The sequence below is a fragment of the Scophthalmus maximus genome, chromosome 3 (genome assembly GCF_022379125.1).
Source record: "Scophthalmus maximus strain ysfricsl-2021 chromosome 3, ASM2237912v1, whole genome shotgun sequence".
Lineage (NCBI taxonomy): Eukaryota > Metazoa > Chordata > Actinopteri > Pleuronectiformes > Scophthalmidae > Scophthalmus > Scophthalmus maximus.
This window is the reverse complement of record NC_061517.1, coordinates 18,149,274-18,168,372: the sequence shown is the minus strand read 5'-3', so window position 1 is coordinate 18,168,372 and position 19,099 is coordinate 18,149,274. Positions and strand designations below refer to the sequence as shown.

General features: G+C 44.8%; 1 protein-coding gene across 3 annotated transcripts in view; it reads left to right on the top strand.

Moving 5' to 3' along the window:
• nphp4 (nephronophthisis 4) overlaps positions 1-19,099 on the top strand; it is a 142,162-nt gene that overhangs the window by 62,878 nt on the left and 60,185 nt on the right. For all 3 annotated transcript variants that reach the window (XM_047330937.1, XM_047330936.1, XM_047330935.1), the window contains exons 9-11: positions 10,762-10,980; positions 11,526-11,655; positions 15,549-15,601. In XM_047330937.1, the coding sequence (XP_047186893.1) occupies positions 10,762-10,980; positions 11,526-11,655; positions 15,549-15,601 (402 nt within the window). The remainder of the gene's footprint in view (positions 1-10,761; positions 10,981-11,525; positions 11,656-15,548; positions 15,602-19,099) is intronic.

Here is a 19,099-nt window from a genome sequence, read left to right as displayed (position 1 = left end):
AACCCTTCTTAATGTTTTGTGGACCAATTTGTTTGTTGTTTTTAAAACTAGAACTGATGCACTAGATGGTGACGTACATGATATTGTTCTGATATACTGAAAATACTAACGCTCCGTGTCTGAGGCAACTAAAGTCAGCATCCTCACCAGACGACCTTTAAAGAAAGCAACTGCGTGCTATTGGGTTGTACTATGGAGCTTGTTCGCCCCCATATTATCAATATAATAAGCGAAACATATAAATTTAAGATCAGACTTTCAGTCTAACATAACATTTTTCTACATGGATGCGAGACAGAGTTTTACATTTAATCTTTATTGTTCCCTTAATCACTTTTAAGAGTATTCGGTTTCAATGGTTTGCAATAAAAGCTACTAAACCAATGTGTTTCCTCGATTCAAATTTCCAAATCAACACTAATGTACTCTTGTCGACTCTTGACCAATGGTTTGGTACAGTGGCTCAGAATCTCACGCAGTCATCTAGACAAGCTCTCCATTAGTCGCAGAGATATATAACAAATATCGCTCTCTGAATTATGTGTTTATTACCTTCTTTGTCTCATACCCCACCACCAGGGGCTGGAGGATAAACAATGTGTGGCGCAAAAAGCATGTGACATGGGTGCAGCAGGCTGGGTTTATTAAAGGTGCCGGTGTACACCGTCTCCTCTGCGCCAAAGAGACTCTTGTTTGGATTTTAATTGGCCCGCTGACAGGTACATGCCGTATGGATTGTTGTGTGTTTTTCCTGTGACTTCCCTTAAGTGGCTGCTTCAATGTGGTTGTGTGGAGATTGCGCGTGTGTGTGTGTGTGTGTGTGTGTGTGTGTGTGTGTGTGTGTGTGTGTGTGTGTGTGTGTGTGTGTGCGTGTGCGTGTGTGTGCGTGTGTGCGCGCGCGCTTGTTGTGCCTCTGCTGGCTTTAATGATGTTTGCTGAATGAAAAGCATCTTGCGAAAGCTCTTCACCGTCTCATTAAAATGCCTTCATTACAGTGACACCATTCCCGAAACGTACGAACCCCTCCCTTGACTTTTGTTTCCTTGAACTGCTTACATTACACGACATGACCCCCCCCACGCTGGCGTGGACCTCGTGCTCAAAGAAATCCTTTCTATATTTTCTATATTTTTGTTTGGTTCTGATTTGAAATGTCACACAAATGTTAATTAAATGTTAATCAAACATCCTAAGCGCAGTAATGTCACCGGGATTCGGAAGTGATATATTTAGCTGATTCGTGGCCTACTCTGGAGGTCATCGCTCCCTAGAGGCCCCCCTTTTTCCTTCCTCGCAACAAGAAGAGAAGTTGAGGGAAAAGGCACGGGAGGTTGCCGTGCCGCAGAGACAATATTTCGCTTGCCTAATTAAAATGAATGTCAGCTCTCCCCCCGCTGAGATGTGCATCCATCTCCCCCTACGATGAGCCCAGAGTGAGTCTTACCCTGTCAGAGTCTGCCAGCGGTGCCATCCTTCTCCAGACGAATGCATTGCCCCGGCAGCTACAGGGAGCCGATGGCGATGATGTTTGCACATCTAATGGTTGCCATGTGGATGGCCACCTCAGACCGAGGCCCTGCCTCAATATAAAGTAGCCTCAGCTCAGACTTGAATGGCTTTCCCTCAGTGGCTGTTTTAGGCCCGAGCAGCTCCACACCTTCATGAGTTCCACATGCAACTACCACGGATACACAATCTGCTTTAATGTTGGTAGTAGTAATATGATGATGAATTTCAGTCAGCACCCTGTGTAGGCCAAGTGATAATGCGTTTTTTATGCAAAGGAATTTGACATTTGTGTATTTGTTCATCCGCCTGTTGGTAAAGCTGCAGCCCCTTCTGCCCCCCAGCCTCGGCTTTATTGCATTTAAACGATTTGCCAGAAGGATATACATAAACATTGCATTTAGGCCTGTACCATAGTTTTTTTGAATTATTATTCTTTGCATATTTATTTTGACAAATATGTTTAACAGTCTTATTCTTCTTCAACAAAATACATCTACCATGTTCAATTGGTTTTGCCAAACATGTTGCGGTTCGTAGACGCCGCTCCCTGTATTGGCAGATCCGATTGCATGTGCATACTAGATAGATACCTGCACGCTCCACATTTGACAGAGCTCTGATGTAAAATCATCTCTCGCATCGAAGATGCACACCGCAAGATTGATTTGACAATGTCAGGAGGATGAGATATGATGTTGACTGGTTTTGTTGACATGTTTTTTTTTTACGGAAAAAAGTTGCTGCATGGGCACTGCCAGTGAAATGTTCGGCCATTTTTCATCTTTTGCATCATCGTCATTACCTTCAACTTCGTCTCCATCTTCGGGTGATTTACATTTTTGCCTGAAGAGGTGTTTCTGAATTGTCGCTCCGATGAGGGATTGATAATCATCTCAGGTACTTTTATGTAGCTGCTCTCGGTTAAATGCCTCCATTGTTTCAAATGAGAAAAAATTACTGACACTCCCACTATCGTCAAATCTGTCTTCATTGAGTTTGCTTCAACGAGACATCAATCGACCAGGCAGCGGCTGTAATTTGTAATTTATGATTTAATCTTTATTTCAGACACAGGCCCATATCAGTGAAGAAAAGAGACTGTAACACTGAGTAAAAGGAAAACAGCTCATTAGGTGGATAATTGAGGTCCAAAGTTTGTTTTTGATCCTCATCAGTTGTGGTGAAGTGAACGTAAAAGTGGTCATGGTTGTCAGCTTAAAGTCAACATGGAAGTGCCTAAAGCCTGTATTCTCTTGAATGACCAGCAGAGGGCGACTCCACTGGTTGTTGAAAGTAGTCTATGAGAAAATGACCCTACGTCTCACTTGATTTATAACCTCAGTAAATATTTTCTTGTGGAGTTTATGGTCTCAATCACTTGTTTCAAGTCGTAAATTGTGGTCCCACTGAGAGTCAAATGGACAATAAAGCACTGTATGTAATGGGGCGTGGATACAGCGTGATTGACAGCTAGTACCGTCCAATGGGTGCAGGTCACAGGTGTAGTTGGACGAGCAGTGGACGAGCTCTCAGACAGGCCCCACCCCCCTGCTTCTGCAAATATGGTTACTTCTTGTTTCAAAAAAACAAGATGGCGCTGTCATAAAAAAAATAACATATTCAACATCTAAATCTAAACTATGGCTCATTGTGATGCGGGGGTGTCATTATAGTTTTCGCGGGTATTTGGTAATAACTTAAAAATATTGGGCAGAATTCCATTTTGACCTGATAATTGCCCTAGAGAGGAAAAGTCAAGTGGTCCCCAAAGTCATTACGATTCACCCCGCGCGGAACAGATATCTGCATGAAATTTCATGGCCCTTTTACTCCGTAGCTAAAATGTCAACCGGCTGATGGCACAAGAGGAAAAGTCAGGGGGGTCTCCGAAGAAATTAGGATCATCTGGGGTCATCTGGGAATCCTTTGTTGAAAAAAACAAAAAAAATCACTGCAATCACTTCCAATATTTGTTGAGATATTCCCAACCTGGACCAAAGCGGTGCTCGGACCGAGAGGCATCTTTAAAACCTACGAGAATGGATACAAAAAAAACCTTACTTGAATAAAAGGTTATGTCTTTAAAAGGCAAATCACACATTTACCTGTGGGTTTAATATATTCCAGTACAATTTGTTTCAACAATGTTCCATAGGAAAAGTATATAAGTCCTGAACTAAAGTCATTTGGGAATTACATATGCAGTTTAACCATCACTGTCTGTATTAATGATCTGTTTTTTTTTTGGAAGAGCAACAATTACTGATTAAAATATGAGCACATTTGCATTAATTGCCCCCGAGCAGCAGACATGCCTTTCATGAGCATCTCATTTTAAGTTGTGCCGTCATTGAAAGTTAGATCTGAGACCGGGCACAGTTCTTCCAAAGCCCTGTCTGGCCCGGGCGAGCTGGATCGAGCACAGTCGCCTGCTGGGTTCATTTGCACCACTTGTGCAGATGGACGAGAACACGAGTGGTTTACTGCTCTTAAGTTAATGATCTCCGCGCATCTTCCCTCACTTCCTCCAGGGCTTCTCATCGTGGGGCATAAGTAGCGGGAGCCGTGGGCCGGTGCCTGTCACAGGGTCTTAGCTGAAATAATGACACGAGTGGCCCAACAGACTGCAGTAATAGTAATAACTGCCAGACTCCGTCTCCCATCAATGCTCACATCCTCCTAATTTAGGATTAACTCCTGCTGTACTCCAGAAAGCCCTGAGTCGCCCAATGTCTTGACATTCCCTTTAAACTTCCCCAAAAACGATATGTTCCTGCAAACTGATTTATTTCAGCTTTTCACAAACTTCTTAAGTTGGACCTTTCAGAAACATTGGGAGCTTTTTCTGAAATTACTGTTATTTTTTTAATATTTTTTTTATTTTTATGTATAAGAAGAGGCCTTTCATACTTTTTCATCTGCCTAGTTAGTGGTGGTGAATTGGACTGGTTGTCTCTTCGCTTCCAGTTCCTCTTGTCTGCTGGGAAATGCGGTTTCAGCTCTCTTTGGTGTGCAACTCTCGCCGTGTGTCATGCACTTTTTTAATAATTTCCCCCAATTTCCCCCCATCCTCTCCTCAGTGTCCCTCAAATGTTTGATGATTTCTTTTCTAGCTCTAGGTCACAGACATGAGATATTTTTTTCCCCACGCCGTAGTATGTTAGAAGACATTTTTTTTCTTCTTAACTATTTGTCTGAAATGCTGCAGCGTTATAGGGCTGACAGATTCCTCCAATAAGAAAACACTTTGCCACTGACATCTCCCGTTATTGTTTTCTGTACAACTCGGTGAAAAAGTTGTCCGCTTCCTTGTGTTCGCCGTAGGCCACTGGTTCTTTTCTCTCCCCTGGTGCATTATTGAAACAAGTGCTTGGTTGCTCTCTGAGACAAATTCGGTGGCTCTTATTTTAAATATAGCCTTTAACTCTCGAATCAACAGTATAATCACCCCAAAAACTGGCTATTGATCCTTCTGCCTTGTCTGACACCATCACCAGTGCCAGCAGACACTTCTGAAAGCCACTTCTTTTAATTCAAATAGTTCCCGCCCAAGAACAGTCATGCTCTATTTCCACTGTAATACAATGCCATTGATTGTGATGTCTTCTCGCCGTCAGCTGCAGGCCTTCCGATTGATTAAGACTCACTGAGTTACCGTGGTGACCGGAGTGAGTCGATGCGTCTGACCCTCCGGGCAGCCTCCTTCTCACAGGAGGCCTTTTTTTTTTCTTTTCACGCGTGCACACATCACCTGCCTACCTGCTGTACAGCGCTCCTCCCCGAGCACGACGACGCCAAAACCACCTACACCCCCGCGGTGATGTAACACTGATCTCCGCCGTCATATAATCAAGGAACTGCATATTATGCTCCTCAAGCTCGTGTGTGTGTTTGTGTGTGCGTGTGTGTGTGTGTGTGTGCGTGTGCGTGTGCGTGCGCGCCTCCAAACGCCGTGGACTGTTTACGTACAAGGATTACATGCATAATGTGAATTCTTCCCGACCGGCTTTGAATGGAAAATATCATCCCTGTTTGTTTACTCACGCCACAAGTAGAAAGACTCTCTTTGAGATTCCTTCGTATCCCCTCAATCCCATTGTTTGCCAGCCCAAGCTGTCAGCTCTTTATGCAGTTCATATGTAGATCGCACCGTTTCAAAGTACTTAAAAAAGAAAAGCAGAAAAAAAAGAACCCACTGCACCGCATTCGTGACAGCGGTTCATGTTCTTAACGGCTTTGCGTCTCAAAGGGAATACTTATTTTGTTGTGCTTTTTCTTTTTCTTTTCTCTTTTTTCTCAGCGCCATTTGTTGTGATCGCAGAATTTGCCTCCATTTTGTCCGTGAACACTAGTGAACAGTCGTTCGACCTCAGTCGCGCACATTTCATGTCACGTGTCTGTCAAGAACACGTAGCTGTGGTGAAACATGCTGCGTCTCCGTGGATGTTTGCCTCGCAGCTTTAATTTCTTTCCCGTTTCATCCTCGCTTGCCGTTACTCAATTTTGAACGTTCTCGGTTTTCCTTATGAGCGGAAGACTGAGAGTGTGTGATAAGCGTTGAGCGTTGGACCGATAAAAGCGTTTTTTCCGAGGCCGTTGGTGTCCCTGTGGAAAAAGGCCCCTGACTCTCCCCATGTCTGTCCCACAGCTCGTCCCGCGTTCCTGCAACCGAATCGTTCCCGCTGCAACTGAACATATTCACCGAATGATATAAAAAGCGAGTGACGGGTCGTGAGCTAGATCCTCGTTTCGCCCTTTCCCTTCCCACAGACACATCAGATTAATTGCCTCACAATTTTGGCTGGCTACTCCCCGTGCCATAAAATCATCTTTCTCTCGTTGGATCATTTTTACAAAATGATCACTTTGAAAACAGACTTGTTTGATTTAATGTTTCATATAAAGCATCTTATTAATCCAGCCCTGTGAGATGGGAAAACAGGCAATGGATCAAGGGGGAATGTTCGGCTATCCGTTTTATGGCTGCCGTATATTTTCTGGAGTTACAACTGAAAGAAATAGCTGTTAATGTCTGTGCTACTTGGGGATGGAATTATAGTGTGAAACAAACTCCCTCTCGAGAGGAATGGAAAATTGATCTGCATCTGGGGCCGCTTGAAATGTGCGACGCTTTGGAAAAGGTCTTCTCACATCTACATAATAGTTATTTAATGCTCGGACTGTGTACTCTGCTGCAAGGTTCCCTCTGCCCATGTGTTAAATAACAGTAGGTGTCTGTATATTACACACCAGTTTGCATGTGCAGAGTGTTTTTGTGTCCCGACAGGGCCACCGCCACTCGAGAGACGACAGACATGTCCAAATAATGGCAGAGGAAACGGGAGCCATGGCAAGTTTAGAATATATTAGTGGTCCTCAACCTTTTACACGTCCAGCACTCTTAGTCGGCGCCGCGGTTCACTACTAATTGTAGTGTTTCAGAATGTCGCCCCCCATGAACGTATCTGGACCCTTGACGTTGGGCATTGTTAGTGAAGGAACTGGATGGTCGGGAGTCATTTTGCATAATGCGTAACGATTTGGCATTTTGAAAACTGCCCTCCTTCAACAGAAGAACAAAGACAGCATTTGGTTGTTCTTTCAAAAGCTTGTTGTTGTTGTTGTTTACCTGACAAGGACCTCTTGTGGATAATGACTCTGGTCGACGGGGGCGATGGTGGAGGTAGAGTGATGGTTTGAGGCAACAGACGGATGCACCGGAGGCGGCAGCATGTTTCAACTGTCAATGTGGATTTCTTTTAACAACGGCCGCTAACTTTCCCTCACCTTAACCAAAAACGTAACATGATCATTCCCTCACTCTTAGCCAGTGCGAGACTCAACTCAAGCCTCTTTCAGACGTGCACTGAAGTCCGGACATTTCCTGAGCTTCTCCGGAGGGGCTGTATATGTTCCTGCTGTTGTGAACGCGTCGGACTCGGGACAATCTCCTACAGCGTTCGTGCGTCATATGTAAAGGAAAACTCACCAAACTGTCCCGACGTAATTTTGCGGGTAATTTTGCAGAGGTCGTGTCTAGATACAGCTGTTGCGGCAGATCAGAACACAGTCCGATGAACGCCGGCCTTTGGATCTGGTCATTTTAAAAGGCAAGGACACGTTTGATCCCTCTTCTCATCTCATAGATAGAACAGAAACACTTTCATGTCTGCAAATGTATAAATCCACACACTGATTTAGAGAGAAATCTATCAAGCCATTCCCATCGTGAGTCTACTTTATTTTTGCGTGTGTGTGTGTGTGTGTGCCCAATGAGGAGAAATCTCCAGTGGTTTCCGGTCCTCATTCAGTGTCCTGCCCAGGATTCTTGCTGTTTCTCCAGTTGTCCTCCAGTCCCTCCTCTCAGTTATTTCATGCGATGTCAAAGACGACTCCTGCTTTCATTCTCCCGGGGGGGGGGCTGCCAGGGAACTACTGTACATCACTATAAGCTGTCCGTCTGTGGACAAATAGAGCCGCGGTGGCCGCGGGGAAGAGAGTAAATGAATCGATAAAGAAAAAGCAATATAATTGTCATTATGTGCAGTCCTCGTGGAGCTTACTGGAACTAGGTTTTCTGTCCACACAATGTTTGATCTTATTCTGTATGTTTTTTTTCTAGCCTCTGTCCTTTCAGCTGCAGTACAACTGGTTCTGAGAACACTGGCGTCTGTAAGAGCTTTAAGTCTGGTGCGAATGTGACGGAAACAGGCTTTGCACCCCTCTTGACTGTCATTCTGAAGCTTTGAGTTCAGTATTTCAACCAGTGCCATCTTGGTTTTCTGAAAACCAGAAGTTACCATATCTGGAGGAGCAGGGGGTGGGTCTGACTGACAGCTCGACCTCTGCACGTCCACCTACCGGCCACCTGCACCCATTGGACGGTACTAGCTGTCAATCACACGTTATCCACCCCCACAACGCATACCGCGCTTTATCGTCTGTTTGACCCTAAATGGGACCATAATTTACAAAATGAACTTCACGTTGTGTTGAAGAACACTTTGAGACCAATAAAACTCCTCAGGGAAATGTTTACTGACGTTACAAATCAAGTGAGAAGTAGAGTCATTTTCTTTAAAGACTTCTATGGAAAGTGACTTCTTTTTGCAACCAGTGGAGTCGCCCTCTGCTGGTCATTCGAGAGAATACATGCCTTTAGGGACTACTGCATTGGCTTCACTTTCTGGACCCGGTGACTACGTTCCATTTTTGTACAGAGTCTATGGTAGCAGTATTGCTGTTACTGTTTAAAAAAAAGTACATTTCCACATCTCAAGATTATATGAAGCAAGTATACAAACATTAGTCAGACTCAGAATATGGGGAAACAAATGCTGGATACTGATATATTATTATTATTATCATTATTACAGTTGTGACTATCCCCTTTAGGAGCAGTTAAGAATGGTTGGATGATCAAATGCTGCCATTTCAAATCATGAAGACGTCATGCTTGAGCAGCACATAAAGATTTAAAATCTTCGCTGGCTTATTCTGCTTGGATGCTTCTGCTATACCTTTCCCATAGTACCGCGCAACGGAATGTCACTGTGTGACATTTAGAATGAAGAGGATACCTATGTGAATAACGACCTGGCGCATTGTATTATGGTATCGTGTAAAAAAAAAAGAAAAGGAAGTGTGCTCAGGGGAGTTGTAAGCATTGAGAAAACCATTATGTGCTCCACTTTATCTCCAAACAATGGACTGGGAGGCTCCTTGTGTATTCTGCAGTGTCCTACCTGTGATTGATTACCATCGTCGAAAAGGCTGACCAGCTTATTAATCGATTCGGCGGAAAAAAAAAACAACCTGCTGGTCCCTTGTGGATGATTTAAAGTAAAAGGCTTTCTCAGTGTTCCTGCGATGGCTGAGATGAAACGGAGTGTAAATGAAGTTCAAACACAGGAAAACGGCTTCTAAACTGTGTATGTGTGTGTGTGTGTGTGTGTGTGTGTGTGTGTGTGTGTGTGTGTGTGTGTGTGTGTGTGTGTGTGTGTGTGTGTGTGTGTGTGTGTGTGTGTGTGTGTGTGTGTGTGTGAAAAAGTATTTATAGTCCTCTGATGTTTTGACGGTACGGCATCGTCAGCTGCAGTAATAGGCACTGCAGTACAGTATCTTCAGAGCGTGGTTGAAAACATGAGTTATTTTCCTGTTGGTATTAAAATTATTCAAATGATTTATTGAGCGCCTCAATGGTTTAGTTAATATGGAAAATCCTGTAATTGATCACTGTCTGCACGCCCATAGTATATCATTTCTATCTGCTTTATTTCTTAACCGTGCAACGTGTGACTAAATCCTGGACATGCAGTAGCTACTTTTCCTCTGTCTAATGGTGGTTTATCATTAGGCTGCAAACTAGGCTGTTGGTGTGTCGTGCTGCGAGCAGCATCCCTGTTGGTGCGTGCCACCTACAGTGTTTCCAGCTGAAGGGCACGATATGGGAAAAAATTATTGCTTCATGGAAAATCTAAATTTACTTTTTATCTTTTGCATATAAAATACTCTCTCCCTTCTGAAGACCCGGACTCTCAAACGTCCACAGGAAGTTTTCAACCTACCCTATGACATAATCAAAGTTTTCCACCGGCGATCCATCTTTTTCCTCGTGATCCAACAAGATTCACGATTTGGTTTTCCGGTATGAGAATTGGGAGTGTGCCACTGACCCCCACACATGACACCTGCGAAGTCTACGTGGAGAGTCGGGCCCCTTTCTGTTGTTCTGTCGTTCAGTCGTTCAGACGTGACAAACTGACAAAGCCGTCGTCGAATGAAAATGTCCCTGAACAATTACAGCATCTGTATCAACATGTATATACATACACTGCTGCATACTGCAGAGAACAAGTTCGAGGACAAATCTGAAAGCTTCTCAAAGTACATTTTGTGATTAAGGAAAAGGAATCATGACTATTTTCTTTCAACGGAATTATATTTTCATCTTATTAATTGTTTATAATCAAACACGGTGCACATCTGTGTAATTATTCTCCTGGCACACTCCAGGAGCCGCACTCTGACCATAAAATATTTGTTGCATTGTTGTATTGTGGTTCATTTTTTTATTTTATATTTTTGACTGCGCGTCAAAAGAAACATTTGGTTAATACTGTGTTTGAACCAGGATCCTTGTAATATCAGAGCAGAATTGCAAGCTGAATGTCATTGGTTTAAATCTAACAACAATAATAATCATGTCAGTGTCTGAATGTCCTCTTCTTGTGTCTTTTTTCCGTCGCACAGCTGTCTGCCACCTCCTCCTCCCGAGCGGCCTTCTTGCAGTGCCTGCGTTGGGGGATTTTCTGCCCCTTCCAGCAGCCGGCTGACTGGAAGGGGGAAGAGATACAGCTTGTTCTGCGAGGAGGTGCAAAGCCAAACCCTTACGGAGTCATGGTCTACGGCACAGAGATGCCTGCCAAGGCTCAGAGCTCCGTGCCACTCTCCGCTCCAGGCACAACTCAGGTAACACAATAGCACGGAGGAGCTAAATGTGGAAAAAAAAAAAACTACACTGAAAGGAGTTTGGGTTGGGTTTTTTTCAGCTCCTTTCAGGATTTATTCACTTACACACGCACTTCCCTGAATTCAAAAACTTTCACATTATGTGAATAGTTTTCATTAGGTACCTTAACATATCTGAAGTTGTCTTTATTTTCAAGCTCCTCCCACCAGGGACAAATCATCCTTTATAGCTCTCCCATGTTAATCTTCTGTGCAGTGTGCGTCACACTTGCAGACAAATTAATTGTTAGCAAGTCATTTTTAAAAAATATCTTAAAGGGTGCAAACGTCGTCATCCTGCGATGACTTCACCTTTCGCACCTCAGCTGTGAATTTTCACGCCGCTCAGATAGTTGGAAACAACGGCATGTCACCGCCACGTCTCCGTGTGTCTGCTGTCTTCTCAAATCCAATCGTGTCCTTCTTCTGCGGAACATTAACCCTTTCGCTCTCGTACCATTTTTTCTTTTTGTGTTTCTGAAACGTTTGAAACCGGCCCTCGAAAGGTGAACGACGTGATAACCTTCCGGCTGTCGTCCGGTCTGGAGAGGAAGGCGTCCAGCCCAAAGGCATCCCTGAGGACGAGGCAGGAAGATGTGCAACATGAGAGGAGATTACCGTCATCGCCCCTACGAGGTAAATCATGAAGCTGATGTGAAGAGGTTTCCCTTCGTTTTTAGATGAGAGGCTCGACCAACAAAGGTTTGCTTATTGGACCAGAAGGGGCGGTGGGTCTGTTTCAGGCAACTGTTTTGTGGGTGCGCCTCGAGTGTGTGGCACTCGAGGCGCATCAGCCAGAGTTCTAAGCAACATGCATCAAACCGGCCTGTCCTCTTGCATATAATGCAGCCCCCACCTCCACCTCTGCAGTGTTATCTCAATGGCACCACCTGCTCCCTGCATGATTAGCTCGCTCTATGATTGTGGTCTAAGGGGAACGAAGGGATAAACTCGAAGTGCGAGGGAGAAGACTTTGGCTGTCCATCAGGACATCTTGATCTTGAACAACCTTACTCGCTGCCCCCCATTCTCACGTCTACTCTAATGGTGCGTTCACACAAAGCTTCCACTTTCTCCGACAAACATCATCTGAACAAACGCACGCAGACAAAGACACACACACAGACACACACACACACACACACACACACACACAGTTAAACATGAACTGTTGTACCAAAAAGGGCAGACAGGAATGAATTGGAAAGCCGCACGCACACACGTAAAGATGAACTGTTGAAGGGAAGAAAAAGGCAGACAGGAGTGCCGATGGCAAAGCCACACAAAGTGGTTGGAGGGAGGATCTCAACGCTATCGCGTCAATGCGTCATGGGAATATTTCGCTCAAGGTCATATAGAGTTCAACTCGGCCGCGACTCAATGATGCGATATTCGCGTCTAGTTGCGTCTTTGCATTGACTCTGTATGTAATGTACTCGCGCGAATAATTTGCGTAGCGTCCGGTGTGAACGCACCATAAGACAGAAGGAACTTTGGCCCAGAACAAACACACGTCCAATATTTACAGTGTGTTGATTTTGACACAAAAATTTGCTTTTAGAGGTAAATACTGTAACCGATACTTTGGTATTTCTATTTTCAGTCAGTGTTATTACCTTGCAGAAGTCTTGACCAAATTTCATTAGCAAAAAAAAAGAGAGAAAAATTTGACATACACAGTAATGAGTGCCAAAGCCAACGTGTAGGGCATCAATCATATCATTAAGTTTGCTGAGGATTCGGGCGAGCATGCGTCTCTCCTCAGCAGCGCTGACCCTGATCGAGTTCAAAGACTGGCGCAAGCCGTCCTTCTTCAACATCATCAGTACGGCGAAACTTAAAGAGATGAGAATCTTCCGGTCCTCCCTCTTGTACCGACAGATGATCAGGTTGGTGAGCTGGTGCAGACGTACAAATTTCTTGGCTCTGTCATGGGTGACAAGCTGAGCTTCAATTCTCAAGTCGATGCGCCAGAATATCCGCTTGTTTTTGTGTCACTTACCCTCCAGAATAAGAATCGGCTGCAGGGCATTGTAAAATAAAAAAATTGCAGGCGCGGCCTGTATTGACCTTCATCACTTGTACAAGGTCAGGATGTTGAAGACGGCGCAATCACTCCTGCGTAGTGAGTTATTGTTGCTTCTGTCTGGCAGCAGATGCAATCTGCCAGGATGCAGAACCAACAGATTTAAAAAGTCGTTCATCCCTGCAGCCATCGGCCTTTTTAAATGACTCCCTGTGATTGTATTTGTTGATGTATTTGTTGTCATTATTTGGTTTGACCTTATGTGTTTACTGCTGGCTTCACGACAGATTGTCCCTCTGGGATAATAAAGATACCTTCAACCTTGAACCTTGAGGGCTCCTTTGTTTAACAGCGGTTATTATATATATTGGCTTTTCTTTGCTCTCTGTATGTGCGGTGATCAGGATTGTGAAAAATAGATATGAACCTGTCCGCCCCTTCTTCCTTTCATATCGGCGGATTCTTACAAATTTCTTTCAACAGCTTTTTTAATTCATCCCTTCCCAATTAAGCGTGACCGTTCCACGGAAAATCCTAACAAAAATAAGCCCTGAACCCCGGAGCTTTAAAGGAGGCTTCCCTCTGAGACAAAGTTCTGATTAGATGTTCCACATCCCACACACAGCCAAAGATCAATGACGCGCCACTGTCTGCATCTCCTTTCTGAAGCCTACACTGCTCATATGCCCCGTCTTTGAGCGGATTGATTCAAAGTGCAGTAGACGTGACGTGCTTAGGTCCCTCAATCCGAGGTCGCGGCGAAAAGAACTGGAGTGGGCCCCCGGTCGTACACTCCCTGTGATTTCCCTCCTAATGACGCTGTGAGGGGAGAGAGGAGGGATGTGTTGATCGGGGCCTACTTCGTGGATGTGTAGAGGAGGCTTTTGGCAAAGTCTATTAATGACATTTTAATCAGCGCTCCAGTGTCCTCTGAGGATCGCCTATGAAGCTAATGAACAATTTGGGCTAATGTTCAGAGGAAAGTGATGTCGTAAATCTATGTCATCCTCTGATTTCTGCATCAAATCCTTCACTTTGTTTTTCCGACATTCCGTGTGTGGTTGGGTGCGTAGACATGCCTCCAAATGTGCTATTTTCCATCGCAGATAGCATACCGATGAAATAGGCCAGTCTGAATTAAGTAACGCATGTTTTTGATGCATGCATGTTAATCGACGTGGGAAGAGCTCTCCGCATTTCACAGGCCTCTGAATCGGTAACTTCTGAAAGAATCAGGACACTCCGAGCATTTCGCAGAATGAACCTTAGAGTCACTCATGATGCACATCGACACGACTTCAAGTTACGCTGGTGGAAAGCCTCCCCTGGTCAGGCGTTTATTATCCATCATTAATAAGCTACAGTCTAGAATCCCCTGTTGTTTTACGTGACCATCACAGATCACTCTCTGTTTATAAGGAGAAGCCGAGAGGAGGGAAAACAGAAACCATCTCTCTCTTTATTTTTGGACACAGATGCTCATTAAAGAGTTATAATGATGCATCATCTTAAAGTTTTAAAAACTAAATATATTCTTTCTCAATCCGCGGGGCATCTTGTGCATGTGTAGGTGCCTGTTTCCCACCTCCCGTACATCTGTTTGCTGGGCTGTCAACAAGTCCTCCCTCATTGATCACCAATAAACGGCCAATTTGAACGACAGTCCGGCTAATGATGTGAAACACACTTTCCATCAGCTCAAGACATAAAGCTGTGAGATTGGAGAGCCTAAAAATTAAAATGGCTGTCGAGGGGGGGGGGTGGGCACGGAGCCAGACAGCCCGGCACTGTGTCCGCTGCGTGTGCATGTAGTCTGAACAGATGGTCGGCTACAGAAAGACACCCCGGGCAACTGGAGCGATCTCCAAAAGGCCAGTCGAGCCCGGCGCAGAGAGCGAGAGCGAGAATGAGTGGGAGATGGGGACAAAGATGCTGGAAAGTCTTTCATTTCAGCATCACCATGGCTACCGCCCAAGAGCTCGGGAAGCAGTGTTCGACTTAAAACTCAGTGTGACGTCTGAATCCAACGCAACCTCGTGATCTGTGCGAAATTGGATAGATCTCTCACTGATTCTAAACAACCTTCGGCGTCCCAGTGTTCAGTCAGGAGTTATTTGCTTCGCGCAAGTTATTCAGCGCTTGCAGTAGCGGCATCTCTATTTCTTCATATTTCAGGATGCCAATTGACTCCACACCCAGCTGGCATTTGTACCATCAACTTCCATTCGTCCAACACGACTAATATCCCATCAAATGTCTAAGCGAAGTAAACACAATAAAATGAGCAGTGCCGGCAGACGCCGCGTGCGGAGCACGGGGGAGATATTACAGTGTTGTCAACAGAGGTTGTTAAACGTTGAACTGGAGTCCTTTGTACGCAAGCCAAGTGGCATGCAGATGAAGACCTCCGCAAGAGAATTACAAGTTTATACATAACAGGGTGGATGTACTGTTAATATTTTTTGTCTTCATCTTCTTTTGTCTTCGTTTCTTTTTTTTTCAGTTCAAAAACGTCTTCCAGCAGCCTCTCCTCCAGAATCTCCACAAGGCCCCGGGGTAAGACACTTTGTCACCGACAACTCGTATTTTAAGCCTGCGATAAGAACGTTCACACAGGCTCGTGGCTCAGCTCCCTTTTACGTCAGTCAATGAAATGATCCATAGTCAATCACCCGTTCTAGTCACCTGTCATTCAAAGCGGCCCTGATGGATTTTATCCTTCTTATTCTGGACACTTGGGAGCAGCAGAACAAAAGCAGAAAACACAACTTCAGGCTTATCGTCCTATGAAGGTGCTTCGGCCGACGAACAGCTGTCCACTTACACATCGTGTGCTTCTGTCAACTCGGTAAATACATACATTCCCCCTGTCTGCACCATTTCCTGAGAAAAATACTTTTTTCCCCCGCTACATCTGTGAACAAGGCTGGTGGTCGCAGAGTTGCACTTCAACATTACACCCGCGTTTACTTTCTTTCCGTACAAGGGCCTCTAAAAATGCATTTGGAGTAGAATCAGATTGGCCTCATGTGTTAAAAGGTCAAGCTGCAAATGTCTCTACCTTTTCGTTTGAGGTTAAATCAAAACATTTAAATACTTTACAGTTTCCAGATCCATAACGGAAAGAGGAAAACACACATGCTGTGAGGTCTGCACACACAGAGTAAAGGATCTTCGGTCATTACCAGGTATTGAAAACAAATTGCGCTGAGCTGAGCGAAGAAAACAAACAAGCAAACGGTTATCTGCTTCTTGTCCCTGCTTGTCAAAGGAAAACAATACGGTGGACGGTCCAGTTAACGGCTAATCTGGACTGATTCCAGGGGGGATGACAGGGTCAGGAAGCGTCTCCAGCAGTTCCCTCTCCTCCCCTCCTCCTATAACCATTCAGACCAAAAACAAAAAAAAATCATAAATCTTGACTCATCCACGGCCATGCTGTGTCTGGTTTGACAACAAAGATCTCAGGGAAACTTGTAACTCTTTTTAAAAGGTCAAGGAAAAATGTATTATCTGTCCCAGATCTCTCAAAAACACTTTTTAAATCTTTAAACCCTTAGAAGCTTTCTGAAAGAATTGGGCTTACGAAAATATTTTGCAGCTGAAAATGTTTGCTGCTGGCTCGGCAGAGGCAAAATGGACGTGTGTGGGTGTGTGTGTGTGTGTGTGTGTGTGTGTGTGTTGAAAATGTTATTCCTGGTAAAAGACAACAGAACGTCTGCGCTCGTCAGAGATCCCGAGGATGATAATCGCTCCTGTTTGCATCGAATCAGATGAAATGTCACATTAGCATCAGTCATTGCGAATGCGACCGAGGCTTCCCCACAGGGAACCGATATAGTACCTTTGAGTTCTTCAGCTATCTCGTGAATTCCAAAATCATCCATCTATCACATTTGCAGTGGGAGAGGATGACTAACTCGTATCCTATTCTTAGTAAAAAACACCATCATCCACCACGTACAACGCCAACAGTGTGTGCTGCTGCGTGCGTCTCCGTCCTGGCTGAGCTAAGCTACGGGGTGCAACCATCATCCCTCTGCCTGATGAGGCAGAGGAAGTGCTGCAGCTGAGACAGTGTGTTGTGATGGATGCTGCTTCAGGACACACACACACACACACACACACACACACACGCACGCACTGAGTAACATAGAGTAACATGGAGTCACAGAGCGGAGGAGGAGACGGATCATCTCCGTTGCAGTGTGAGCTCTCTGGGCCAAAATAAGCCGTGGTCGGTCTGCGCCGCCGACTCATTTTTTAAAATTGAACCAACGGGCCGGGAGCCGTGGGAGCGCTGCACCCGTGAACTCTACAAATTCGACCCTCATTTTGATTAAGCGGCGGCGGCGGTGGGCAATCGGTCAACCGGGCAGCTCCCATTGGCCAACAAGAGACGACTCTGGTCATAGTGGGCCGCCCTTAGGGGACGAGATCATGGGACGTGTGGTGCTGAACTGGATATAACTGTACCACGAGGATTTCATCACCTCCCAATTTCCTAAACATCTGCTCTAGCAAACAGGCTACATTAATAAAAAAACAAACATTTCCATGATATTCATACAAGTATTTCCTCTGCAATGTAGTAGATGCTTATATCATCTTACCAAGGGTCAAAGTTCAACTGCATTATATAAAACACTGCCAGTTTAATCGGCTGTTATTTGAAGCTAAAGTCTGTATAAACGGTGGCAGTTACAGAATAGCAGCACTTTGAATTGGATATCATCATTCGGAGACTTGAATTGGAGCGAGTGGAACGGAACTGACGTTTGGAGACACAAGCCACCATCAGCCTTCTTCGGGTATAGTTCCAGTAAACGCGGCATACACGCGCCATGAATAAGTGTGTAAAGCAGCAGTCATTATTAGTGCCTTGGCTGCTTGGTGAGCACAACATCGATATTTAACTGATGGCCGTCCAGGACTGTGCATAAAGAAGTGGAACAGAAAACACTGTGAAGCCATGCCACTGCTACCCCCCCCCCCTTCAATTCATCACAACTCCAGTGTCGCTGCAAAATTCACAAACGTAGCCTCTGTGTTGTCCTCCCACTCTTTCAACGGTATATTGTTACCAAAACACTCCTGTTTCGGTCCTAAAGATGATTTCCCCCCCTGTTCGACGGAACGTCTGGCTCGTCTTAAACGTGGCTGTCAAGAGCTGATTAATCGGCGGCATCCTTCCTTCCCCGACGTGGCTCTGTAAACAAGCTGTACACGCTCCGGCTCTGTCTGTAGGCATTGTTGGATCCGACAACTCTCTTTCTCGCGCTCGCATAAATTATTGATCCTTGACACCCGGGTTTGCCGCGGCGCGGAATGCAAAGGATCCTGTGCTATTCATAGCCAACGATTTTGGAGAGCAGCTGAGTTTGCTGATGATGACATCTCTCGTTGAAGCTGTGCTCGTGTTTCGGGGTCGTGCCCGTGTCCCGTTGACCCCGGGTGGTCTTGTTGTCCGGGGGCCGGATGTTAGGCCATGTTTTATTTCGTTGCCGGCAGAGTTTGGCGGCCGGCCCTGGCTCAGTCAGACCTAATGTTTTGCAGCCGTCTTTCACACAGAGTGGTTTGTAATCTTGTATCATTTGTCTTTTCAAAAGAATATGATTTCAGGGTCTCTGAGCTCTGAGTTTGTTGTTCGGCTGTTTTAGCACTACAGCCTTAATTGCTGTGTTTGAATTAACACTAGAAGAGGTAAATGTGATTATCACTATGTAGCTGAAACTCATTTTCATGCCACCGCGTAAAGTATTGACGGGAGCAGTGAAAAAATAGATTTATTTACATAGCACAAATTGATTTCTTTGAAATGACTGTGGCCTTATGCTGGTGTTGTATGATAATCTCCCCTTGGAAGTTAAAGCTCCACCACTTACTACTACTACCTCAGGGATTAATTGGGAAGGGTACTTAGTTACATCTGAAATGTGAATGGAAACTACACTTTTGCATTTAAAGGCTGCCACAACAGTAGGGGGATTTTCACAAGATGTAGTGTAATTGCACCAATTTTTGATAGAGCAAAAATATAATTACATTCATATT